The 27,726-nt window shown below is 50.4% G+C and overlaps 1 protein-coding gene across 2 annotated transcripts in view; it reads right to left on the bottom strand.

Moving 5' to 3' along the window:
* The window catches only part of LOC147692464 (RAS guanyl-releasing protein 4-like), a 516,206-nt gene that overhangs the window by 37,566 nt on the left and 450,914 nt on the right, over window positions 1–27,726 (bottom strand). For both annotated transcript variants that reach the window (XM_086938673.1, XM_086938674.1), the window contains one exon: window positions 7,798–8,075. In XM_086938673.1, the coding sequence (XP_086794799.1) occupies window positions 7,798–8,075 (278 nt within the window). The remainder of the gene's footprint in view (window positions 1–7,797; window positions 8,076–27,726) is intronic.

Below are 27,726 nucleotides of genomic sequence, written 5' to 3'. Positions count from 1 at the left end.
ATATTAATCAGAGACATGCAGAAAGAAATTTTTTAAATACATTAGCCTTTTGCAAATGGACGTGTATGTTTTTTCACAAATTGCAATGCGATTGAGCTTAGAAATTACATAAAGGGACAGTTTAAAACAAAGGGAAATTCTGAAATAGCTATTCTGAATGAGTGAAATAGATGCATGTTTTTTTTTTAACTGATTACGTTTTGGTGAAACGCTCTTTCAAGAGTGAGAGATGTCTCTCAGCTGCAGACATACTCTTTCCAGCATCCTTTCACCTAGCGATTCAATCCAGATTACACTTTTAACAAGGTCTCCCAAAAACGCTGTTGGCTCCTGGCAACAGCGTTTGGCTTCTGAGACAAGATTCCTTTGTGTCTGTGTCACCTTGGCCCTGTCCTCAGGCAGGTCGCTCCCCACGCCGCATAGCACCACCTGTGTGTCACTGCCCGCTGCTGCCGATTGCTGTTGGTTCGAGGCCGCTTTTGGCCGTAAGCTCTTGCACTTGCTCTCCCCTTTTTTCCTTGCTAGCCCTACCGGTTTGTGCTGACTGCCTCTGTATTGTTTTGCTGTATCTCTCCTCGTTTATTTCCTTTTTAGGTTGAGGACTCCGTCGCACTGCGTAAGTAGTGGGCGGAGCTCCGAAGATTTAATGTTTCTTAGAGGGGGCTTGGAACCCGCCCCTCTTCTCCATTGGCTGGCTTCCTAAAAGGAGGCCAGCCATTTGAGGAGAGGGGCGTCACTCGGTTCAAGCCACGTCTTTTTTGGATTCGGGGGCGTTTTTTTTAAGCTTCTTTCTATTTACTTTCTCTCCTCTTCCCATTGGCTGGAATTTTACCTTCCAGCCAATGGGAAGAGGAGAGAACGAAAACTACGCCCCCGAATCCCAAAATCACGATGCTTTCTCCGAGGCATTTCTGCCTCGCCTCGGAGAAAGATGGTGGTGTGCATGGCGACACCCGAGTCGGTAAGTTTTCTTCCCTAGCTGCGCTCGTCTTTTTTTCTTGCCTTTTTCCCTAGTTTATCACCCTGGACACTCCTTTTCTGCCTACTTCTTCCCCTTTCCTCCGTTTCTCTTTCCTGTCATTCGCTCTCTTCCCTTTCCTGTTCTTTTCTTCCCCTTGTCTCCTTCGCCCTGCGTGTCTCTTCTCTTGCCCCTGCACCTCCCATTACCCCGCTCCCCCCTTCCCTCGTGAGAATTTTTTTTCACAATCCTGAACTTCGGAAGCCGTTGGCATCCCGGGAGCATTATCACACACCATTGAAATATCCCAGAAAGCTGGCAGCTCCATATTAGGGAAAGAATCACTGTCACAGAGCTAGTGAACACAAAATTTATTGACAAGGCAGTGTGACTGGAGGCTGCCTGTACACACTCCGAGCGTGCATCCCACCCGCACGTTTATAAATTTAGCCTGTTTGAGCCGGGCGCACTTGTCTCTGTCCGGCCGCGTCCAAGGCAGCGGCTTCGCCTCCTGCTGCTCGCCGCGCTGCCGACGGCGCTCCTATACGCTATCCTAACGTCCCAGCAATAACGAGCTTTTCAGCTTCAGTGTGAGCTCAAACTACCCCGAACCAGGAGTTGAAGGAATCACCCTGTGCACAAGAGCACAGGTGAGTCTGCACGTGGAATGGGGTGTGTGGGAACATGCGATATAACCCGCCCTACCGCAGCGCCAGCCTTGTGCATGGCCCCTTCGGGACTGCACAGGTGTGAGGAGGGTACTGGAGGACACAGGTTATATACCCCCTCCGAAGTCTGCATGTGGGGTGGGAGCACGCGACGGCCCGCGAGGGGAGACAGGCTCTCTTAAAATATTATGATATAGCGGCCGAGGGTGAGGAGGGTCAGCCTGGGCAGATATATCATAATATTTTAAGAAAGCCCCCCCCTGCCATTAAAGCCAGCAAACCAAGGACCCCAGCAGCTCTCCCCCATCCCCGACGCCCCCCCCTCCCTGCAACGTCAATGGTCAGCTGATATTACGGGCAGTTACCAACAACTTTCCTTTTCCCTTCCGCCATATCCTTTAGCTATCCCACCAACTCTTAACCTTTACTCGCATTGCCCCTCTATGCGTGTCCCTTTCCTCTCCTTGTTCCTCTGACCCATTGCCGAGCAGGACCCAAGCTGATCTCCAGATGGCGACCCCCCCTCCCCTTGCGCCTCACTCTCAGCACTACCAGCCCCTACTCCCCCGCCCCGTGCCCTTCACCCACCCGTTGCACCCTCTGCGTTAAAGGACTGTAACTCGCCCCACCTCTGGACTAGCATACAGCTATTGAGACAACCCTTTCAGGGATTCTCAGATATCCTCGCCTGTCCACCGGATTTTCACAACAGTTAGTACGATGCCAACAAGAACACCTCTGCCCACTGTGAACGAGCGGGACACGGAAAATGTGAGTATTCTGTGGAGAACCTGTTATTAGTGAGCCATCCGTCTTTGAAAATAGCTTGGGTGATTTAGGATATTGTATATTGAGATTAGTAGCGCTCTAGCGAGGCTGTTCTGGAAATGTTGGCATAGTTTAAGCTTCATTTATACAACGCTGGACGTGAAGAAAGTTTTGTAGTTTCCTGCTTCAATTGGTTATGTTATTTATTGATTGCACATGAGTATCTGTCAATTGAAATGATAATTTGATAGCAGACCTCCTGAGTGCCTTAAATGACCTGAGCCGGGCATTTCCATCTTTTGTAACCTGAGCATGCCGCTGTCATGTGTATACACCCTCCAGTGTAACCTGAGCGAGCCATGACACAGTGTATGTCTAACCTATACTTCTTGGGTCTTAGTATGATTATTTATTTTTAAGCTAAGATGTCCTGATCTTGCATGCGTGCAGTGTGCACTCTATTCTCCTGCATATTGTGATCAAGTTTGTCTTGAGCATGCATCTTCCTGTTGTGTATAAGTTGCATGGAAAAGTAAGTCTGTGCTATCGTTCCAGCATGCTCAGTAGTATGCCTCAATATCTGGGAGGCTGTCCTGCTGGCTGTGCTTGCTCTCCTGCACCCTGGCTGTGCTTGCTCTCCTGCCCCCTGGCTGTGCTTGCTTCCCTGCCCCCTCGCTGTGCTTGCTTCCCTGCCCCCTCGCTGTGCTTTCTCCCCTGCCCCCTGGCTGTGCTTGCTCCCCTGCCCCCTGGTTCCCCTGCCCCCTCGCTGTGCTTGCTTCACTGCACCCTCGCTGTGCTTGCTCCCCTGCCCCTGGCTGTGCTTGCTCCCCTGCCCCCTGGCTGTGCTTGCTCCCCTGCCCCCTGGCTGTGCTTGCTCCCCTGCCCCCTGGCTGTGCTTGCTTCCCTGCCCCCTTGCTGGGCTTGCTCTCCTGTGTGTGTATGTGGCTCTGGGTGTGTATGTGGCTCTGGGTGTGTGTGTTGCTCTGGATGTACGTGTGGCTCTGGGTGTGTGTGTGGCTCTGGGTGTGTGTGGCTCTGCGTGTGTGGCGGCTCTGTGTGTGTGGGGGCTCTGTGCGTGTGTGGGGGGGCTGAGTGTGTGTGCGTGGGGAGGCTCTGTGTGTGTGGGGGGCTCTGTGTGTGTGTGTGTGGGGCTCTGTATGTGAGGTTGTATGTGTGTGGGGCTCTGTGTGTGTGGGGCTCTGTGTGTGTGTGTGTGGCTCTGTGTGTGTCGGGGTGGCTCTGTGTGTGTGGCTCTGTGTGTGTGGGGCTCTGTGTTTGTGTGGGGCTCCATGTGTGTGTGGGGCTCTATGTGTGTGTGGGGCCTGTGTGTGGGGCTCTATGTGTGTGTGGGGCTCTGTGTGTGCGTGTGGGACTCTGTGTGTGTGGGTGGGCTCTGTGTGATTGTGGGGCTCTGTGTGTGTGGGGCTCTGTGTGTGTGGGGCTCTGTGTGTGTGGGGGTTCTCTGTGTGTGTGTGTGGGGCTCTGTGTGTGTGTGTGGGGCTCTGTGTGTGTGGGGGGCTCTCTGTGTGTGGGGGGGCTCTGTGTGTGTGTGGGGGGGGGCTGTGTGTGTGTGGCTCTGTGTGTATGGGGGGCTGTGTGTGTGTGTGTGTGTGAGGGGCTGTGTGTGTTTGTGGGTGGGGTTCTGTGTGTGTGGGGCTGTGTGTGTGTGGACCTGTGTGTGTGTGTGTGTTTCTGTGTGTGTGTGGCTCTGTGTGTGTGTCTGTGGCTCTGTTTGGGTGGCTCTGTATGTGTGTGTGGGTGGCTTTGTGTGTGTGGCTCTGTGTGGGTGTAAATGCAATAGGTCATGCATTTGCGAGGGATTAAGCTATTGGCATTGTAAATGACAATGCCATTTATTTAACGATTAAGCTATTGGCAATGTGAATGACAATGCCATTTATTTATGATTTAAAAAAAAAAATGTCATGAGCAATGCCAATAGCTCACCTTTAATAATGCCGAGACCATTGCATTGTAAATGCTTGTTGTAATTTCTGCCCTATTATTGTGCTCTTGTTTTTCCCTGCCGCTGCATCACCTGCGTCCCCGCCCCCCTGAAGCGCCGATTCGCCACCCCGCTCCCACCTCCCAGCTGCTCCTCCCTCCCAACTCCCCTCATATGGCGGCCGCTGTGTGCAAAAGGCGTACCGCTGGCAAGCCCGTCTGCATCCGTCCGCACCTGGACCGCGCCAGGCGCCAGACACCCTGGCACCCGCGAACACCACGACTGCCAATGCTGCTACAATGCCAACACCCTCCATGCACTCAACACCGGACGATCACACACTTGCTTAATGGCCGCCCCAAAGCGCACCCATAGGACCCGTCTCCTGCCGGGAATGCAGCTTCACCAGCATCCGATCCGCCAACCCACCCACCGCGAAAGAACGCAACCACCTCAGATGCATTTTTCCCAACACCCACTCCGCCCGCAAACACGCCATCGAACTTTGGGATCTACTCGACTACCTCCCCAGACGTTGCCTTCCTGACGGAGACCTGGCTGAGCCCCTCCTTGGTACCCGACATCGCCATAGCCATCCTGGACGGCTACAAGATCACCCGCAGGGACCACACCAACGGAACAGGAGGAGGAATTGCCATCGTTCACCGGAACACCCTCAGAGTCTCGACCAGCACCGACGACACCCTCAGCACCGCCAAACACCTGCATTTCCAGATCCACACCAATCCCAACATTGGTGTGGCTCCCTCAGGGGAACCCTCGTCTACAGACCCCTCCCGGACCCCTACCACATTTCAGCGAATCCATCGCCGACCTCATCAGCACACACGATCTCGCCTCCACAGACTACATCCTTCTCAGGCACCAGAACTTCCACCTCGAGAACAACTACAACACCACCACTCTGATCAACAACCTCGCCAACCTCGGACTCAGACAACTCATCACAACACCCACCCACTCTGCCGGTCACACGCTTGACCCCATCTTCTCGGCAAGCTCCCGCGTCTCCTTCAACTACACCACCGAACTCCACTGGACTGACCATAGCTGCATCCACTTCACCTTCCGGAAACCCACCGAGCACCACAGCACCCAACAGATACCCCGCCGCTCCTGGATCAAAGTCACCGAAGACCAGCTAACCACCACCCTCGCCCAGAGCCCACCGACGCCACCACTGCCGCCCGCAACCTCAGACAATGGATCGACGACTGCACCAACACCCTCGCCCGCTCAAGAAACTCTCCAACAGACAAACCAGCAAGAAAGCCAGCTGGTTCACTGAAGACCTCCAGTACTCCAAGCAAACCTTCCAAAAGCTCAAGAAGAAAGGGCACCATGAGCAGACACCGGACAGCTACGCAGCCCACAAGAACGCCACCCGCAGACACCATCACCTCATCATATCTGCCAAAAGGGCCTCCTTCAAAGACCGCCTAGACAGCAACGCACACAATAGCAAAGAGCTCTTCAACATTGCAAAGGAACTCTCCAACCCCAGCTCCAACACCAATGACATCCCACCTTCACAAGACCTGTGCGACTCCCTTGCCACCTTCTTCCACTGCAAGATCACAGACATCCACGACAGCTTCAACGCCACGACCACCCCGACAACCACTCAGACCGCCGACCACACGGCCACCATCCGCATCGATCCTCTGCTCTCCTGGACCAACATAAATGACGACGACACCATCAAAATCATGAACACCATCCACTCCGGGTCACCGTCAGACCCATGCCCACACCAGATCTTCAACAAAGCCAGCAGCACCATCGCACCCCATCTCCAGAAAGCCATCAATATTTCCTTCGAGACAGCGACCTTCCGGGAGAGCTGGAAGCACACCGAGATCAAAGCCTTACTCAAAGAACCCAAGGCTGACCCCAAGGACCTCAAGAACTTCTGGTCCATTTCCCTGCTCTCGTTCCCGGTGAAGATCGTCGAGAAGACCGTCAACAGACAACTGACCCGATACCTCGACGAGAACAACATCCTGGACCCATCCCAGTCCGGGTTCCGCAGCAACCACAGCACCGAAACTGCCCTGATCGCCGCGACTGATGACATCAGGGCCCTGCTGGACTACAGAGAAACCGCGGTCCTCATCCTCATGGCCCTGTCAGCCGCCTTCGATATTGTCTGCCACTGCACCCTACGCACACGCCTCCACGATGCTGGGATCCGAGACAAAGCTCTGGACTGGACCACCTCCTTCCTCTCTGGCAGAACCCGAGCGTCCGCCTTCCCCCTTTCTGCTCCGAAGCCACTGTGATCATCTGCGACGTAACCCAGGGCTCATCCCTCAGCTCGTCATTGTTCAACATCTACATGGCACCGCTCGCCCACGTCACCAGACTGCACGACGTCAACATCTTCTCTGACGCCGACAACACCCAGCTGATCCTCTCCCTCACCAAGGACCCCTTCACCTCTGAAACCAACCTCCACGAAGGGATGAAAGCCGTCGCTGATTGGATGAAGAACAGCCAACTGAAGCTAAACTCGGACAAGACGGAAGTCCTCATCCTCGGATCCACCCCCTCGGTCTGGGATGACTACTGGTGGCCGACCGCACTGGGAACAGCTCCAACACCCACCGACCACGCACGCAACCCGGAATTCATCCTCAACTCTACTCTCTCCACGACTAAGGATGTCAAAGCCGTCTCTTCTTGTTTCAACACCCTCCGTATGCTTCGCAGGATCTACAGGTGGATCCCCACCGAAACAAGAAGAATGGTCACCCAGGCCCTCGTCACCAGGAGGCTGAACTACGGAAATGCTCTCTACGCTGGAGCCTCAGACAAACTCCTGAAACAACTTCAACGCATTCAAAACGCCTCTGCACGCCTGATCATCGACATCCCTCGCCGCTGTCACATCACACCCCACCTGAGAGACCTGCACTGGCTCCCCGTCAACAAGAGGATCACCATCAAGCTTCTCACCCAACCACACAAAGCACTCCACAACACAGGACCAGCATACCTCAACAGATGACTCAGCTTCTACACTCTCAACCGCCAGCTCCGCTCTGCCGACCTCGCCCTCGCCACAGTCCCCCACATCAGAAGAGCGACTTCCGGCGGTAGATTGTTCTTCCACCTCGCGGCCATAACCTGGAACACCCTCCCCATCCTCCTACGGCATACCCAGGACCTGCTAACCTTCAGAAGACTCCTCAAGACCTGGCTATTTGAGCAGCAGCAGCATCCCCCCCCCCAGTGCCTTGAGACCCTCACAGGTGAGTAGTGTGCTTTACAAATGTTCTGATTGATTGTTCCATCCACAGGCATTCCCTCTTTAGACCCCAGGAATGAGGTACACTGCTTGCTCGTGCCCAGGCCTTGCGTAACATGCCCTTACGTATATTAAAGCAGGAGCCCAAGCCCCTCAGACGCTACAACTTGAGGCCTATACTTCTTACCTTTTCCAGCAGCTTAAGTCGGCCCTGGAGGGCATCATGTTCGGAGTCATGTGGGCTGCAGACCTTTTCTTGTTCTGGAGGTGTGGACGACACAACTTTATCAGACATTGCGATGAGCCCCTCTGTCTGTGTCCCCCTGTGTGCCATCTTGACTGGTCGCCTGCAGATGGAGTTCCTAGGGGAAGAACCTGCTCGAGTGAAGGCGTTGCGTTCCTTCCGCTCGTCCCTGTAATCACATACGTCGCTTTGCTGGAAAGTGAAAGCCTCTTCCTCGGAGCCTGGAAGGCACAAATCAACAGGAACAGAGCTATAAAATCATGAAACAAATTAAAAAACGAGTTGCATTTACATGCATGCAAAGCGCGACTGACGAGCTCATGTCCCGAGAGGAAATCCCCATCCAAGTTGCCCAGTCCCCAGACATTGTAAGTACCATTAGTAATCAAAATAGAGCTGAATTCCGGAAGGATGTGAGTGCCTGTCCGTGGTGTAAAATCCGCCCTCACCAGGGGAGCAACTAGACCAGGACTTCGAGGGGGTGGGGGGTGAGGATTTGGCTTAGAGGCTTGGCCGGCATGGGGTTGCAGGGTCGGTCGCAGGGCTGTCGCGTGTGGGGTCATGCAAGGGAAAAAATAAAAACGTACCTTTCCGCCGGCTGGGCCCGCATCTCTGGTCCTGTTCTCCTGCTTCCGATTTCAGGAACAGTAAGCAGGCAGCCAGGCTCCCTCCTCTAAGCCAAACACAACGCTGCAATGCAGCGTTGTGATTGGTCTGAGCGCCGTGACATGGTGCTCAGCCAGGGGCTGTAGGGGTGGGCATGTTCTCCACGCAGGCTGTAATGCAGCCTGCATGGAGATGGGGAAAGTGCTCATGACGGTTCGGGCGGCCCGAGAGGGCCGACCAAAAACAGTCATTGCGCACTTGGGAGTGGGCTTACCACTCCTTCCCTGCCCAGCTCCCTTAGCAGAGCAGCCCCAGCAAAGGAAACACAAATTGATAATAACTTATCGTTATTATCACTGCTCGGAAGCAGTGGGGCGACGCTCCTCCGCCATAGCGTAGGAGCCGCCACTAAGGGCTGAAACTCCCAGTCAGTGCTGGCCCTAGCACTGGTCGCAAACAATGCAACAGTCTTTTTTTGCACCCTCTCCCTCATTTCCTCTTTCTCCATAAATTCCTCACTACCACTCACCAACAATGCACATCATCTCTCTATAGCACCTTTCTGACAAACATTTCATTTTTTTACAGCGAAACTCTTAGTTTACTCACATTCGGTTCTGTGATCTGCATGGTAAACATTCTTTGTGGCAGGCACAATAACCCTCTGCACTGTGTGGTTGGCAGGAGTGCCCATGTGAGTACACGTTGATCAATGCAACAGTGTGAGAGTAGGGTAAGAGGAGTGACTGCAGGGTGAGTGAAGTGACCATATGAATTTGGGTGCAGATGTAAGTGCAGAGTGGGATGAATGAATGTATGGTTAGTGATGGGTTTGTTTGAGTGAGATTGCAGATTGAGCAGTGAGGGGGACAGGTGAGTGAAGTGTCAAATGAGTGCAGGGTGAGTACTGTACTCGTATGACTGCAGTGTGAGGTACAGGGTGCATGGAGAGTGCAGAGGGATCACTGCGAGTGCAGGGTGAGCGGGTGACTGGTGTGAGTGCATGGCGATCAGTGTGAGTGCATGGTGATCGCTGTGAGTGCAGGGTGAGCGTGAAAGTGAAGGGCAAGAATGAGGAGTGTGTCTGGGAATGCACCCTGCGTAGAGACAACACTTGAAGTAATTCAGCATGTTATTGGTGGCGGCGTAGGGTTTAAGATACAAGTTAAACTATTACTATTATGGCATTAATCAGGGATCGAGGGTGGAGTAAATAAATACCGTGTTGATCCTGCAACAAACTTCCAGTCTTATGATAAGGGTTGCCAGCTCATTATGTTGATGTACCAGATGGAACAAAAATAAACAGTCACCTTAAGCCGTGTTTTCAGCATTTATCTGTGCATACTTCGGACAGCAAATATAAATAAAGAGCACTTTTAATTGTGTTTAAGGGCTGCCTGAATGATCCATGACTGATAATTAAAGGGAACAGAGACAGAAAAGTAACATTATAAATGAATACATAGTTTTTTTTATGTAATACCCTATTTAGTCAAGACGAGATCTTTGCAGGCTCTTTAAACAACACATGGCTGACATTTTTCTTTTGGCTACCCTACTAAAGAATTTCTTCTTATGAAATGCATTCTCACTCTACAGCAAAGGAATAAGCAGAGTGGGGGCCCAGGGGGTGCTGGAACAAGAAAAAAAACGAAGCCTCTGTAACCAGTTTACAAAGGTATGAAAATATGCAAAAGGTCTTTAAAGATTTGTGAAAAACTTGGGTGTGCCGGAGATATGACTCCAGACATTCCTCAGCCGAGCCCAGACACACGACAGGGGGGATGACGCTCTTTCAACCCAATGGGCATTGCACGCCTGGTCCCCACAGCCCTCGCGGTGTGGGGGGTCCTGAGCTCCAGGGCCCCCCTCGGCACTGTGCATGAGTGGAGGGTCCCTGGTCTGAGAGCTCCTGACTGAGTCCAGGGGGCCCTCCATGCACTTTGCACTGGTGTCTGGCACCCTTAAGCTTCGTTACACCACTTATGCCCATATTACAGTGGGGTTGCCAATGTTATCTTATGTTGTCCAATGAAATGTGTGTTTAAGTGGCTTACAACTCACTCTGGAGGGGTTTCCTGGCACTGAAGCAGGAGCTGTAAGCCTAGCCAGGGCCAGGCTAGGTGAAGAGCCAGGGCTTCAGTTTCTTGCGTTTGTGGACTGGAGCCAGTGGAGCTGTTTGAGGTGTGGGGTGATGTGAATGCAGGTTGAGAGTGAGTCTGGCGACTGAGTTCTGTATGGTCTGGAGTCTTCTAATTAGTAAAGCATTGATTCTGGCATAAAGTGCATTGCTGTAGTCCAGCTTGCTAGTAATCAGGGCCTGGGCGCTGGTTTTGCATGTGTTGCGGGTGAGCCTTGAGCATCTTGAGTGCGTGGAAGCAGGAGATGGAGATTGAGTTTACTGGGTCAGTCGTGATGAGTTATTTGTCATTATTATTTCAAGGTTCTCTGTGTGGGTTGCCTAGAGGGGTGTGGGTTCTGAGTTCGGCAGCCCCTGAGGAAGAGTCTCATAGCGATTTGTCTTTGCCGAAGCCTAATACTTCCAACTAGTCTGCATGGAGCTTGGGACAGTAACCCAATGCTCATTAATCTATTATTAACCATGGCAATAGAATTAGCGTCTTTAGGTGAGAGGTCAGTAGTACTAGGCTAAGCGAAACATCAGTAATTCATATAATGGGAACCCCGCAATAAAGGCACCAAGCTGCCTTTGAGTAGTAGGAGGCAAAATCAGGAAAATTCATTTGAAAAGATCCAGGACAGACCAAGGGAGCAATCCCAAGTTGGAGACCAAAGACTGATCGGGAGACTGAGTCCCATCTACGGTGCTGAAGCATGAAGCAAAATGTGATAAACAGGTGGTCATGCTGCTCCTCACCTGCTGCCAAAATATATGCATGTTATAAAAAATGGTAGTCATGCTTTTATAAACATCTTTTTATTGTTATTTTCATAATAGAACAATGGCCAAGCTATATCATGCTCTGTTACTCACCTGGGGAAAACAGAACAGGGTGGCTGGACAGGATAATTATCAACAACACCTTTCAGCCACGTAGTCAAAGAAATACCACGCGACCTCTGGGAAAGAATCCCAAATCAAATTTATTTTCTACTGAGACTCAAATTTTTAAGGAATCTAAGACATGAACGCAAACAAAACAACTGTTATGACAGTGGATAAATGATGGCAATATCTACAATTTACAGAATTTACAAATATACAATACATACAAAAGTGAATGAGGCCACATTAGTGAACGAGACACACCAAAAACAATACAAAATTCAGTGAACAATATTAATTGCAATTATATACAGTGCAAAACTTTGAAGTGTAAAGCAAATGTGGACCAGTCCTACAGACTGTGAAACCATGGGACAGGCGGGGAGGTGGAATGGAATGCCTGCCTGTCAACCAAGCCTGTGGTTAATTTTTTTGAAGCGGGTTGCACAACTAGGGTCCAACGGAATCGGTGTAATTATGTCCTAGTGGCACCCTTGGAGGTTTACCACAGGGTGGAGGTGTCGACGCGTTTCGAACCGGGGTTGTTCCAGGTTCTCTTCAGGACAGGGACTGGGGATAATGATTCTGTAACAGATATACAAGGTGGGTGTCAAAATATGAGTTTAAGGACAATGTTATACAAGACTCTGACTCCAAGGGACAAAAGAGGGGGGTTGGTTACCTGCTCAATGGCGTAAGAATGGCCGTAGTACCAGTTACACTCGACCGGGCAGGGTTTCTGAAAAAACAAATGGAAAGCTTAGCGCGGTGGCAAGCCAGGGAGGCTGAACGAGGTGCCATGTGGTGTGGGGCCATGGTAAAAACTTTTAACTAATCCTACCTGTACTTCAACCAGCTATTGGGCTGGAATTGGGGTGCCCACGAAGCGGTGCACAAACGGTGCTCACATGTTCCAACGTCTGAGGGTGGGAACTGCAGGACCACAGAAAACACACGGTGCCCAAAGTTACTATCATTAGCCCGTATATTGTGGAAAGTCACCATCGACCCACAAGGAGAGTTTCCTACCTGAAATCCCAGCCAAAGGAAAAATATATCGGTAGTTTCTTGTCAGGTCCGTGTCAGCAAGGGGTTAATGGTTCGCGCTGACCTGGAATGAGGGAAGCGCGAGCTTCAATTAGTTATTGTCACTAGCGGGGCATGCCGTCACCGGGGAGGGAATCAATCCGGCGTTTTCGAGCAGCAACACAGACTCGAAGTGAAGCGCCGCGCTGGGACGCATAGCTAATGAGCTCACCTGGTCGAGGTACTGGGGGGTGTGGCTACGGGGGATCGTCCAAGAGAATGCTGGACTTTGTAGTTATTAAGTATCGGTCGCAGGGACTCTCAATGCGAGTGGGGGCATATGTGTGGACAATGCAGCAGTGAATGCGATAGCATTCCGCAATAGTTTAAAAAAAACAAACAAACACACGGAGTTCCTAAATTGGTAATACACATGCTCGATATAGAATTAAAACGAGCAACACAATAACAGTTGTATTGATTCAAAGTTCAAACACAAACATGGAAATCTTGGCATTTACAACAGAAACATGCTCTGAGCCAAAATCGTGATATTGTCATGTACGCATTAGAAACTTTATTATACAACAACATCAAAACCTAAGCAGTGTAAATAGGGTTGGAACTCAATGTATTATTCAACAACAATTGCAACCGGGACACAGGTTCAAACTTCATTGGAAGACAGGGAATCTAATTCTCATGAAGGATGCTCTATACATCAGCCCAGAAATTATCAGGAGTACATTATGTAGCCTAGTGAAAAGAAAGTTCTTTTACCACATTGACCATTGTAATGTCATGAGCCCCATGGATGATGTTCTGGACAACTAACCCACTAACCAGCTTATCAACGTTTTCACACAGACCAAAAGCAGACCTCTGTCGACCCACCCTGGGTGCCTCAACGCGCCCAACAGACATAAATGTATAATTAAGCACAGATTCAAAGGGGGGATCACTAAGACACAGATCAAAGTAAGCGCACAGCCAGACTCTGCCGAACTCTATATTTAAAGGCTGGTAGATTCAGTCATCTCGTTCAGGCCAGAATTGGATGTATCAAACTTGAGTATGAGGTACGCCTCCTTTTGGGATAGGCGGGCAACTAGGTCACCATTGCCACCCTTGATGACTGCAAGGACCGTCCATCTCATGTCCTGACTAGAGTGTTTTTGTTGCACAAAATGCGAAACCATGGGGGCCGTCAGGATTTTGTTGTTGATTCTTGACCGATGTTGTATAATTCTCTGACGGACCTCCTGTGTGGTTTTACCAATGTATAACAGATTGCATGGACACAGTATCGCATACACTGTATATTTGGTTTTGCAATTTGTATGTTCGTTGTGGCGCCAAAATTTGTTTCCATCCGTAAAGAGTGAGCCTTCCATCGTAAGGTCACAAACCGAGCAAGTCCCACATTTACGATGTCCTGTAACTGGGCTTGCTCCGAAGATGGTACTTTGAGAGACCTTCTTTGGGGGTGGTCTGGTGGATGTGATCATTTGGCCAATGCTCCTGTTCTTCTTGAGTGCAAATAGCGGGACGCCTATGTCAGGAAGGATTTCTTGCACCAGATGCCAGCTCTTTCTGATGATTTTCTGGAGTTGGTTGGTGTGGGGGCCAAAGGTGGAGACACATACCATCCTCTCAGTCGTTGGCCTGGGTCTTTTTTCTAGTAGATGTTCCCTCAGCGTCCACCTTGCCCTCTTCATCGAATGCTTCAAGAGTTTCTGGGGGTACCCACGTTCCTGGAGCTTCGACGTGAGGCTCTGACCATGCAGCTCGAACTGTTCGGTGGTGGTACAGTTCCGTCTCACTCGGAGATATTGGCCATAAGGGAGATTATCCCTTAGGCTCCGTGGATGGTAGCTCTTGTAATGGAGAGCATTGTTCTTGTCCGTCTTTTTTTGGTACAACGAGCATGACAACACGTTGTCTCTGGCTGAGATTTCAACATCCAGGAATGGAAGAGATCTTTCGTGGTAACTCAAACTGAACTTGATGTCTGGACTCCTATTGTTCAGCCACACGTGGAATTCTTCCAGTTGTATAGATGTTCCATTCCACACGCACCAGACGTCATCTATATATCGGAGCCACTGTCCAATGTGGCCTCTGTAGGGGTTGTTGTTCCAAACGTATTTTTCTTCAAATTGTCCCATGTACAGGATAGCCATTTCGGGGGCGAAAGGGCAGCCCATAGCCGAGCCTTTGATCTGAAGAAACATTTCCTCTTCAAAGGTGAAAAAATTCTTTTTCAGAGCCACAGTGGCCAGGGAGATTATGAATTCAGTAGGGACTCTGTGGGGGCGTGGTCGGCTGTCCAGATACAGTTCCATTACATCCAGGCCATCTTGTTGCGGTATTTGTGTGTAGAGAGATGACACATCCATGGAAGCGAGAATTTGACTGCAGGAATCAAACGGAAGGCCTTCCACCTAGTTTATGAAATCCATGGTGTCACGCAGGAAAGATGGTACTTGTACCACAAGGGGTTTCAAGAAGACATCCACGAATTTGGAGATGGGCTCGAACACGGAATCACACCCGGACACGATCGGGCGGCCGGGTGGTACTTTGGGATCTTTGTGCACTTTAGGGAGGAAGTACAAGTGAGGGGTTCGTGGGTGTTTTTTGATGAGATATTCCGATTCTTTTGGTCCAAGAAAACCTGAATCCTTGGCAGCGTTGACCAGTTTGCTTACTTCATCTTGTATCTGTGCCGTCGGATCGTGGGTGATTTTGCGGTACCACTCCTGGTTGTACACATGGTTGCGCCCTTCAGTACGATAAAGATCTTTCGACCACAGAACCACCGCGCCCCCTTTGTCGGCTTGCCTGATGACGGCCTCCTGCTGGGTTTTGAGTTCTTGAATCGCCTCCCTGTGTTTTTTCGTAATGTTTTTAGGGACGAAGGGACTTTTTTTTCAAAATATTCAGTAATGACATGACTGAACGTTCGAAGGCTAGTATATTTTTGGAGACGTTGTGGTTTGGCGGACAGAACGAGGATTTATTTCTCAATCCTGACGCTTCGACGGAGAGTGGTTCGGTGACATCCTTGAAAAAACCATCTCAATCGGACCTTTCGGAAAAATTCCATCACTTCCATTTTAATTTTTGTGAAGTCCATGGCGACCCCAGGAACAAAAGAAAGACCTAGTTCTAGAACTTCTTGTTCAGCTTTGGACAAGATCTTCCCCGAGATATTGATAATGGCAGATGGTTTCACGAGTTGTAGTGCTTCTTGCGTGTTGTCATCTCCCATTGAGGTTTGAATCGTGTCCGCTTGGGTTGTTGGCCCTGGCCTAAAAAAGGCCTCTTAGGGGTGTTCCTGTTTTGTTGATTTCTATTCGAAGGGCCTTCTCCTGCGTCGGAATCCTCCATGGACTCGGAAGAAGATGTTTCAGAGAAAGTCGTGAATCTTCTCTTAGATCTTCCCTGATTAGAATTCAGGTACCTGACCGAATCGGATCTACTATAGAATTCGTCTTTTAAGTAGGGGTACACGGTGTCAATATTAAAGTTCTTTTGGTCTTTTTCAAATTTTGACGTCTTGAAGTTGATGGTGTTATCCCGGAACGTGACCAGTTCCTTTTCGATCTTCTCCAGAAGAGCCTTAGCCTCAGCTTCAGTGTGGTTATCTCTGATGGCTTTGAGTTGTTCTTCAATTTCTTCCTCTTCCTTTTTGAGAATACGCTGGGTGGTCTCCACTGTGTGTACCATCAAGTCCCTGCTACATTTCGTACTGATAAAGCTGAATCCCTTACGGTAGACAGGATCGTCGGTGAAGATGACAGGCACATTCTTAATCTGGAGACCCCATGGGATTGTTCCTGCTCTGAGGTTAGCAAGGAGGAAGTGGCCATGTAGCTCCGTCCGGACATGTTTTTTTCTTAGCCTTGTTAGTTTTTCGGCATAATTGAGTTGCTTGGCTGTGCTGCTAAGTTTGACAGAAGAAAAAAGGTTGGAGTCAGAGAGAAGTTTTTTTATATGGTCCTCACTGAATGATAACGTGTCTTGTTCGGCCATGCTGAATACACAAGGAAGGAGCCCCTTCCCTACCACAGTTAATGTACAGAATCGACTCTACTTTTAAGTCGAAACCAGAAAAGAAACCTTGCGAGCCAGTGCTCGGTCAACCAGACTGTAGAACAGTGAAGGTTTTGGATCCTAAGTCTGCCCAGCCCGGATCTCAACAATGGGGAAAACAGAACAGGGTGGCTGGACAGGATAATTATCAACAACACCTTTCAGCCACGTAGTCAAAGAAATACCACGCGACCTCTGGGAAAGAATCCCACATCAAATTTATTTTCTACTGAGACTCAAATTTTTAAGGAATCTAAATTTTTAAGGAATCTAAGACATGAACGCAAACAAAACAACTCACCTGAGCACGTAAGCAAACTCTCAAGGGCATTGATTCATCCCCCACCCACCCTCAACAAGAAGAGTAACACATCATATTCGGAACACAAAGGAGGCAGCAGCCTTGCCACAGCTGCAACCAATAGGTCAATCTCAGTTAGGTCAACATCTCACTGTGGGGAGCTTAACATCTCAAAGTTTGTGGGTTGCAATTTAGTCTCAGTGCCCGAAGGGCTCTCGGACAAGACAATGTTCAGAGGTCATAATGAAAGTAGTCCATCAAGAGTTTCCCCGCTCACGTGGCCTCAAATCCTTTCTGCATGTTGACAGGTCATGCTTGATCATCTCCATGACCCTTAGTGACCATAGTCTTCTGGACCACTGTGTGATGTCTGATGCCAATGGTTTCCTCCACTTAGTTGCTTACTTCTGTTTAGTTTCGAATAGCATTTGTGAAATTACTGTTTATTCCTGCAGTGCAAGGCCTTGCGATTGTGCTTCCAGTAAAATTCGATATTTGTCCAAGACCACTAAATATGCACCATTGTGCACTTCCTACCACACCCTCTCCAACATTTGTCATCATAGTGTGGGAACATACACTAGAGTTTGCTTGGTGTCTGATACCAGTTTAACATAATTTTACATCATGTTTCCCTATCCAGCGCACTGCAAGAGGTTTTAGGAATATCACCTCTTAAACCCTGACATTCTTCTTGTATGATCTCTTATTCCCATTGCAATATGTAAAGACATTCGGGAGTGTATGGAGTAGTTGAGTGTAGCGTAAATAGACGACACCAGGACATTTGTGGTACCATATTGTGTAGAGAGCTTTTCAAACTCAATGATAACCCTGGTTCCCACCTCCTAGTTATGGGAGGGGGTGAAGCGTAATGCTAAAATTTGAAAAAGCTGTGACTCGACCAGTCCCCAATCCCACAATCTTGCTATCATATGGCTGGGTCCTGGCTGATGACGGCTGATAGCCAGAAACCGGTCTTAGGATACTTGATTCGGGTCTAGGGAAGACATGTCTTGGCAGTTCGGGTTGGACTGTTCCCATGAGGCACAGGTTCAAGACTGATTTGCATATGGCCATGTCTGAACTGGGGTGGCGTGGTGAGCAAAATAACATTGGATTAAACCCAGATCTGTGACTTGGGGTGAATGTTTTGCCAATGTGCAACATTCCGTCCATCATCTTGTGTGTTTTGACAAAATTATGAGGCCTAGAGCCTTTAGAACCGCTACGGCCACCAGGAACCACCCAAGGTAGTGACACAGGGGACCCACGGTGGACGCGTGCAGTGTCTAAACACAGCCGCGAATCACCATTAACTTCTATGGGGGAAGTCGCAGTTGGAAAATTACAGATTAAGGACACTTAGGAGTGGACTTGGAAGAAACCCCTTGAGAACTAGACAGTTCGAGAGTCAATACCCAAGGGAGCACTGGAGTACTCTTGTTACCTCACCCAGGGAAGCCGGGTGCATAGGTGTTTTTGGTGTCGGGTTTCATTGTTGTTTCCTGTGGCGAGCTGCAAAGAAGTGCTGCAGGTGACCAAGTGGAAAGTGTCTGGATGGATCCAAGGGTGGATCGAAGAACCTGAAAGCAGAGGGGACAGAGTCTGGGTCACTAGCCAGTGACCAGGAAGGCAAGCAGACAATGCCAACAATGTCGGGTGATTTCAGGTGAAGAAGGTGAAGCTTGACTCTTCAGCCACGAGGACCAGGAGGTGTCAACGACAACCAGGAGCTGGATTCGAGCTGCCCCACGAAGGATGTCGAGTGCTGCAGTGTCGGTATCCGGATTGGACCCAACAAGCCTTGGTAACAGCAACCCACGCAGAAAGCAAAGATTGGCTTCAGTGCAGACCAGCAAGGTCTGAGGGACTCACCCTTTGGAAGGGAGTCAGGGCACGTCTGGAGCAACCAGGAAGGCCCAAGAAACAGAAGAGTTACCTTTGTGAGGACCCACCAGTCACGGACCAGGGATCACGAAGGGGCCTTGAGCCGAAATGCTAGAAGCGAGCCCCCGGAACACTCGTGGAGTGTAGGCCCACAATCTTCGCTGCTCAGGGCTTGGACTACGAGTAGCCCAATGCACAACTTCGGGAACGCTCGGGAAGTAGGTACACTAGCAAATTTGCACGGTGTCCAGGAGTTCTGGTCCCACATCTCTCATGATGTCTACAGGACTCAGCTTTGCTGGGATCTCATGTCGGCCTCGGAGATGTCTGAAAGTCTGTGTCCTGTGTCGCAAAACCTTCGGGTTCCGGCAGGAACCTTGGAAATGCAGACCGGCAAGATGCTTCATTGGTGCCTGTTTGAACAGGGGAGTCACTCCTTGACCCCAAGGGAGATTCTTCCGTCTTCTAGATGAAATAGAATATCGAAGTTCCAGGATATATGTTGCAGAGTTTTGTCCAAGGTACTCTAAAGTCCTAAGGACTGAGTTCCTATACTTATACTAAGTTTAGGGGTTGGACTTACTCTAGGGTCCCACCTATGGGACGACCCAGGGTGGGGGTGTTTACACTCCTTTCCCTTTGTCCAGTTTCACGCCAGAGCAGGGGCTGAGTGCCCCTGCAACCAGTTTGAACTGGAGTATGCACAGGGACACCAAGTGTGCCCCAGCACTGTCTGAAAAAGCATTCTATGAATGCACCCACCAAGCCCCAATACACCTAAGCCTGTCTGGGAGGTGGTTACACCTCCCTGTGACAGGAAACCTATTGTCCAGGCCTCCCCTGCCAGAGTTTCGTCCAGCAGCAGGAGGTCAGACCTGTGTCTGTGGCATCCATACCTAACATGCATCCATTTTGTGATGCCAGGGCTCTTTAAAACTATTACCATTTAAGTAAGTGTGTACATGTCTTCTCCCTCTAGAAGGGTGACATTCTACAGCCGCCGCCAGGACTAGCAAGGGGGGGGTGGTAGGATTCCAAAGTGTTTGACACCAAACACGACATGTTTTGATGCAGCCATCCCAGAGTTAGCATGCATTTACCGCAAGGTTATAATGCACTTAAGAGTATATGGTATGGATGTATCACAGAACAGCTACAGAGAAGTGATTCCGAAAGCTACAGAGGGGCCCAGCTCATGCTTGGGCACCTTCTCACACAAACCCAAGCACTCTGCCTTCAGGATTGTTAAGGCCTGCCATAGGAGTGACTTATAGATGTATATGTGTCTGTCATTTAAGGTAGATATAGGTAGCCTATATCTCAGTAAGGGGTGCATGCACCACCTTACCCAGGCTGCAGCAGCAGACCTGTGGTGCTATTTTGGAAGGCTTCCCAGGGGTGGCATAATACAAGCTCCAGCCCCTGGTAAGCCTCTGGGGTACCTATGCCCTTAGTACCTAAGGTACCATATTCTAGGGACTCACAGGGGTAACTCAGTAACCAATCTGGAGTGTACCCAATGTACATGCAATCAATTTAGAGAGGAAGCAGCTAGGCTGGGGCCCTGAATAGCAGGATCCCAGTCAAACTAAGTAAAAAAACAATAAAAACACCAGGAAAAAAATGGGCGCCACCATGTAGTCAGATTCCACCTTCCTACACCATGAGATAACTGTACAGCCTCATTAAATCAAGTCCTTTATGATTCCTTTTATAAGATCTAGGTAATTAGCCCTAGAGTTTGTGCAAGATTGATGTTGTCTAGAAGCCTGGATATTTGGCACTGCCCCTCGCCTGCTAAAAAGAGAACAGGGACTCAAGCTTATTTTTGACTGACTGGCTGATCTGGATACCCTTCATTTCTGATTTAGTGAAGTTGATCTGAAAGCCTGAAACTGCTCCAAAGCGTTGTATGGGGTGAGTTGCTGTGGGTATATGGTTTTCGGTTTCGTCACTGTTGTGAGAATATCATCGGCAAATCGGTGTATCCTATGCGACAGACTTCCGATATATGATCAGTTGAGCTAGAGTCAAATAGTAAGGGGGACAACGGGCACACTGTGGCATGCCTGTAGAGGCAAAAGATCTCGTTTTTTTCCCCCATTAACTACAACTTTCACCCATGATGCCATGTATCCTGCCCATATATACTGCTTCATATTGGGGCCCATTCTGATCTTTTCCAGTACTTGCTGCAGAAATGCCCACTCCAGGCAGTCGGTCGTGAGGATTAGCAACGCAATGGATCGACTATTGGCTTTTTCAATGAGATGCAGGGCCCACTTAATGTTATAAAACGTCTGGGTGTTTCTAGTAAACCCCGATTAGTAGGGATCTACCAGGAAGGGCACACATACCTCCAATCTGTAGCTATCACTTTTATATCCACATCATGCCGTCCACATTAAGTAGCAATATGGGTCTGTCAGACTTTTCTCTCAGTTTTCCCACCTCATGTACTTAGATTATTTCTGCTTCCCCAATAGTGTCAGTGATTCTGTCTGACTCACTAAATGAGTTGTAGAGAGAGGTCAAATGTGATATCAACAGCGAACAGAATCTTTTGTAAAAGACATGTGTGAGCAAGTCAGGGCTGGGCACATTGTTAGATGGGATGGTTTTCCGGGTCATCTCTCATTGCCTGTGGTGTGATGGGAAACTGTATGGACTCCACAATGTTAGAGATTCTGTGTGTCTCATGGCGGTGGCTACTGCATAGATCCATGTAGAATGCCTAGAATGCACATTGTTTAGGTGCTTGTGTTTTGGATTCAGAGTAATTCCGTAACTCTACATTTGCTATGCTGGAGAACATCTTAGATAGGCGTAGTCGAGCGTCCAGTTGCCTTACTGGCTTTTTCATAAATCTTTTGTTTTAATCTCAGTTACACTCTTTCAGTGCTCGTTCTGTCAATAATAAATGTTTTGGGCACCTTAGCTTTGTCACTCCTGAGAGGGTTCCTGTTCTCTATACTGGATTTCTTTGGCTCCAAGTTCCTCCTATAACTCGGTTTTGATGAGTGACCTGTTGTGGCTCTGGTGTGCTCCCATTGATATCACCTTGCCCCAAAGGACTACTTGGAAGCATCCCGTATTACATGGGGTGTAATTGTGTCTGATTGATTAAGCTCAAAGTAATCTTGCATTGCTCTTTTATCTCTTATTTGTATATTTTATCTTTCACAATCAATTAATCAAACCGGCATGCATTTTAAGGCCTGTGTGATTCCTCCATGTGAAAGCCCATAATATGGGTGCATAGTCTAAGATGGTTATGAGACATTCCTCAATTTGAACTGTTTGGATTAGTAGTGTACTCTTATTTCAAACCAAATTGATCTTTGAATAGGATGTTAGTGTGTGAGAAAAAGGATTGCTCCTTCTCAAATAGATATGTCTCACGCCAGATGCCTGTGAGTCCTAACACTGCAATACGTGATTTAAAGGTGCAGGACATTTGCTGTCCTGAGTATCTGTCTAATGGGAAGAGGTCTAGGTATGGATTGTAGACAAGGTTAAAGTCACCCACACAACGCACTTCATGATATGCTTTGTGATTGTGACTGATAATATCTAAAAGTTGAAGAAGGTGGGGTTCCTGCTGCAAGTTTGTCACACAGGTCACCACTGAGGAGAAATCCTGCATGTTCAGTTTACCTAAAATAGTGTTGTATCTGCCGTCTCCTGTATCTATGAGTGCATACAAAACCTTCATAGAAATCACTCTGTTAAAGGTTATCATGAAGCCACACATCCTTCTGACTTTAGATGTAGAATGAAAATGTGTGGTATAGATTCTGTGGGATATCAGCTGTGTAGCTTTCATAAGGAGGAGTGCTTGCTGGACACATACGATATTCTACGAATTATGGTTGGAGGTCTGTGCCCCTTAATCCGATAAGATTAGTGGAATAAAGTTTACAAGAGTTATGTCTTGTAGTTCTCAATCGGCAAGATTTGCCATTTTTTATTTGTTTTTTTTAAAACTTAGATATCACACAAAAGAACAAAAACAGCAGACAAGTGTTTCACCAAGTGGCCAGTTGGCTGAGGGCTTTTTCAAGGCGAAATATCAGATGTGTGGTCCTATAGTTTTAATCCAGAAGTCTAATCGACGTGGTCTCTGCGGTCCCGGAAACAATCTGCCAATCCTAGATTTATCCACCCATCACAGCATCCACATTCGATATTGTATTGTTCCCCCATGATTGCCCTCCATACCTTGTGTCTTTTAATCGAACAATTGAAACCCAGCATGATCTGTTTTAAAAGCCTAACCATTAGGTGTCTTTGAATCAGTGGTGGCTTCCTGGTCTGGAGACATCGCAAGCAACAGCTTTTCTAAAGCTGGTTGACGTGTGTTACCCCAGTCATGTGGCATGTTCCATAAAAACATCCTCCCATTCACTCACTAACTAATGCACAAACAGAAACAGACTTCCTCCCGATTGCACTGTATAATCTCTTTTGCTCAATGTCAGATGCTTGTTTGCCAGCAGACCCAGACATCCCCTGCCATCCTCCACCGATCTCACATGAGTGGAACTTATCATTTATTGTGCAAATTAGGGCAAATGGGAATGCACGTTTGTACATGATCTGCCTGTTTCTGAGCTCATCTGTGTCTTCAGATAGGGACTTCCTCTTGGCTAGGGTAGCCTGCGAGATATCCTGATACAGATGCATTGTGCATTCTATGAAGTCTACGGCTGCCTGCTGCCGTGCTGCCCTGAGCTTTTCTACCTTAGTATCTGATGAACTTAGTTTTACTATTATGTCCCTTGGACTTTTCCCCGGGTCCAGGTGAGGGGCAACCCACTCTATGGGCATGCACAATGCTAACTCATTGAGGGCCATCCTCACTTTACTCTTGCTTGAAGAGTCATTTGCAGAAGGCTAATACACATGTTCCTTTGATAGATTTACTAGCATTGTGTATGCAAATATTGTCTCTGCTGGATCTATCTTAAGGGTCTTTGCATGTCCTTTTCATCTTCTCCATTTCCTTTACTGAGCATCTTTTGCATTGGACTGCAAAGATACAATGGCCTCCTCGATGCTACACACACGGTCTCCTATGATTTTAGTATTCCTGGACAGACCAGCCAGAGAGGCTTGCACCTTTGTTCTATAACATGTACTTTTGAATAGAACAATCAATCAGTCAATCAATGACACTTATAGAGCGCGCTACCTACCCGTAGGGTCTCAAGGCGCTGGGGGGTGGGGGGTGGGGGGGGGGGGGGTGCCGCTACTGCTCGAACAGCCAGGTCTTCAGCTTCTTCCTGAAGGAGAGGTGGTCTTGGGTCAGGCGCAGGTCGGTCGGGAGGGAGTTCCAGGTCTTGGCGGCCAGGTAGGAGAAGGACCTTCCTCCTGTAGTCGCTCTTCGGATGCGGGAGACGGCGGCGAGGGCGTGGTTGGCTGATCGGAGGTGGCGTTTGGGAGCGTAGAAGTTGATCCGGCTGTTGAGGTAGCTCGGGCCTTGGTCGTGTAGGGCTTTGTGTGCGTGGGTGAGGAGGCGAAAGGTGATTCTTTTGTTGACGGGGAGCCAGTGAAGGTCTCTCAGATGTCCGGAGATGTGGCTGGTTCGTGGGATGTCGAGGATGAGTCTGGCTGAGGCGTTCTGGATCCGCTGGAGTCTCTTCTGGAGCTTGGCGGTGGTACCGGCGCAGAGGGCGTTGCCGTAGTCCAGTCGGCTGGTGACGAGGGCCTGGGTGACGGTCTTCCTGGTCTCGGTGGGGATCCACCAGAAGATCTTCCGTAGCATGCGTAGGATGTTGAAGCACGCCAAGGAGACGTTGTTGACTTGCCTGGTCATGGAGAGGGAGGAGTCCAGGATGAAGCCCAGGTTGCATGCATGGTCTGTCGGTTTGGGTGCGGTGCCCAGGGCGGGAGGCCACCAGGAGTCGTCCCAGGCGGAGGGTGAAGAGCCCAGGATGAGGACCTCCGTCTTGTCAGAGTTCAGTTTCAGGCGGCTGGTCGTCATCCACTCGGCTACCTCTTTCATCCCTTCGTGCAGGTTGGCTCTGGCGGAGGCGGGGTCGTTGGTCAGGGAGAGGATCAGCTGGGTGTCGTCGGCGTAGGAGATTATGCTGAGGTTGTGTTTGCGTGCGATGGCCGCGAGGGGGCTCATGTAGACGTTGAAGAGGGTGGGGCTCAGAGATGATCCTTGAGGGACGCCGCAGATGACTTCGGAGGCCTCTGACTTGTACGGTGGTAGGCGGACTCTCTGTGTTCTTCCGTCGAGGAAGGAGATGATCCATTCCAGCGCCTTGTCCTGGATTCCGATGTTGCTGAGGCGCTGTACTAGGGTGCAGTGTCAGACAGTGTCGAATGCCGCGGAGAGGTCTAGGAGGATGAGGGCCGCTGTTTCTCCATTGTCCATCAGGGCTCGGATGTCATCGGTGGCGGCGATGAGGGCGGTCTCGGTGCTGTGATTGGCTTGGAAGCCGGACTGTGAGGGGTCGAGGGATCCATTCGTCTCGAGGAAAGCGGCCATTTGCTTGTTGACGGTCTTCTCGATGACTTTGGCTGGAAACGGGAGGAGCAAGATGGGGCGGTAGTTCTTGAGTTCGGTGGGGTCCGCTGTTGGTTTCTTGAGTAGAGCGCTGAGTTAGGTGTGCTTCCAGCTCTCAGGGAAGGTGGCGGTGTCGAAGGATGTGTTGATGATGTCTCGCAGGTGGGGTGCGATGACAGCGTCGGCCTTGTTGAAGACGTGGTGAGGGCAGGGGTCGGTCGGTGATCCGGAGTGGATGGAGTTCATCGTGCGGATGGTGTCTTCGGTGCTGATCGGGGTCCAGGCGTGGAGGGTGGTGGTGGGGGGTGGTTGTTCGGTCATGGTGTGCGTTGGTTGGTTGTTGAAGCTGTTGTGTATGTCCGCGATCTTGTTGTGGAAGTATGAAGCGAGGGAGTTGCAGAGGTCTTGCGATGGGGTGATGTCGTTGTTTCCTGCGCTGGGGTTGGAAAGCTCTTTCACGATGTTGAAGAGTTCCTTGCAGTTGTGTGCGTTGTTGTCCAACCTGTCCTTGAATGCTGTTTTCTTGGCGGCGCGGATCAGCTGGTGGTGCTTCCGGGTGGCAAGCTTGAAGGAGGTCCTGTTGTCCGGTGTAGGTTCCCTTCTCCAGACTTTCTCGAGGGCTCGGCAGTTCTTCTTGGAGCTCTTGAGTTTGTCGGTGAACCACGAGGCTTTCTTGCTGCCGGGTCTGCTGGGCGGGGTCCTCAGCGGGGCGAGCTCGTCCGCGCAGATGCTGATCCACTTCGTGAGGTTGTCGGCGGCCTGGCTGGGGTTCGCTGAGCTGGCAGGAGGGTGCTGGCTCAGGGAGGTGGCGAGCTGGTCTGCTGTGATCTTGTTCCAGCTTCGGCGGGCGGCCTGTTGCTGGTGGTGGTGGGTCGTCGTTCTCTTGAAGGTGAAGTGGACGCAGCTGTAGTCCGTCCATTGAAGCTCTGTGGCGTGGCTGAAGTCTATGTCTGTGCTGGAAGAGAAGACTGCGTCGAGTGTGTGTCCGGCGAGGTGGGTGGGGGTGGACACCAGTTGCTTGAGTCCAAGATTGGCGAGGTTGTCGAGCAGGGTGCTGGTGTTGCGGTCGTTGTTGTTCTCCAGATGGAAGTTGAGGTCCCCCAGGAGGATGTAGTCAGCGGAGGGGAGGGCATGCGGGCTGACGAAGTCGGCGATGTCCTAGCTGAATTGTGTGCGTGGTCCTGGGGGTCGGTAGATCAGGGTGCCTCTGAGGGTGGTGTTCGGGTTGGTGTGGATCTGGAAATGCAGGTGTTCGGCGCTGGTCAGGGTGTTGTCGGTGCTGGTCGTGAGACGGATGGTGTTCCTGTGGATGATGGCGATGCCTCCTCCCATCTGGTTGGCGTTGCGGTCCCTCCGGATGATCTTGTAGCCCTCTGGGATAGCGATGGCGATGTCGGGAGCTGAAGAGGCGTTCATCCAGGTCTCCGTGAGGAAGGCAACGTCAGGGGCTGTGGCGTCTAGAAGGTTCCAGAGTTCGATGGCGTGTCTGTGGACGTAGCGGGTGTTGAGCAGGATGCACTTGAGGTGGGTGCTGCTGGTGTTCGGCTTGGCGGGTGCTGGTGCGGGGCAGGTCCGGATGCAGGTGAATTTGCAGGCGTGGCAGCTGAAAGGTCCGTGGGTGCGTCGTGGAGTGGCTTGGTGGCATTCTGGGAGTCGGCCGGTGTTGAGTGCGATGAGGGTGGCGGCGGAGTACGACAGGCGGGTCGGTCGGGGTCTTCGTGGGCCAGGGGTCCTGGCGCTGGTCGCGATCCGGTCGCGGACGGGCGCAGACGGGCTTACCTTTGGCGCGCCTTCGGCGCACAATCGGCGCGCCCGCTGCGCGTGACCGCTGCGCGTTCGCACGGTCGCCATTTAAGGCGAAGTGCGCGGGTGGGCGGAGCAGCTGGGAGGCGGGAGCGGGGAGGGTACAGAAGAGAAAAAGGGGCGGGGAAAGCGGCGGTGGCGGGAAGGGAGAGCGGAGGGCGGCGAGGTAGGAGGACAAACAGGAAGGAAACGTAAACACAGGCACAACAATCTTAATAAAAAAACAGGCACAAATGGGGGCAAAAACAGGGCAAAAACAACAACTAGCAGCAGTATCAGGAGAGCCGGCAGGCGATCACGGACCACGCCGGAGGGGGCGTGGTCAGCGGCAGCGAGGCAGAAGTGGCAGGGCAAAGGGCACACGCAGCAGCTGGTGGCCGTGCGGCGCGGGGGTGTCCCACAAGTGGGAACACGTATCACCCGAAAGTCTCAAGGCGCTGAATAACAGATGTATATTGTTACCCAACTCAATGGTATTCATTTTATCGACCTCAGATGGATGAAAGGCTGAGTGGACCTGCCGGAATTAGAACCTGTGACCATGAGGTCGAACATAGCACCCTACAGTGGATGCATTTGTCCACTGAGCCACCAGACCCGGCTAATCTGACTGCATGTAGC

The sequence above is a fragment of the Lissotriton vulgaris genome, chromosome 9, assembly GCF_964263255.1.
Source record: "Lissotriton vulgaris chromosome 9, aLisVul1.2, whole genome shotgun sequence".
In the NCBI taxonomy this organism is placed as follows: Eukaryota; Metazoa; Chordata; class Amphibia; order Caudata; family Salamandridae; genus Lissotriton; species Lissotriton vulgaris.
Note: the sequence above shows the minus strand (reverse complement) of the source record. Positions and strands in the feature narration are given on the sequence as shown.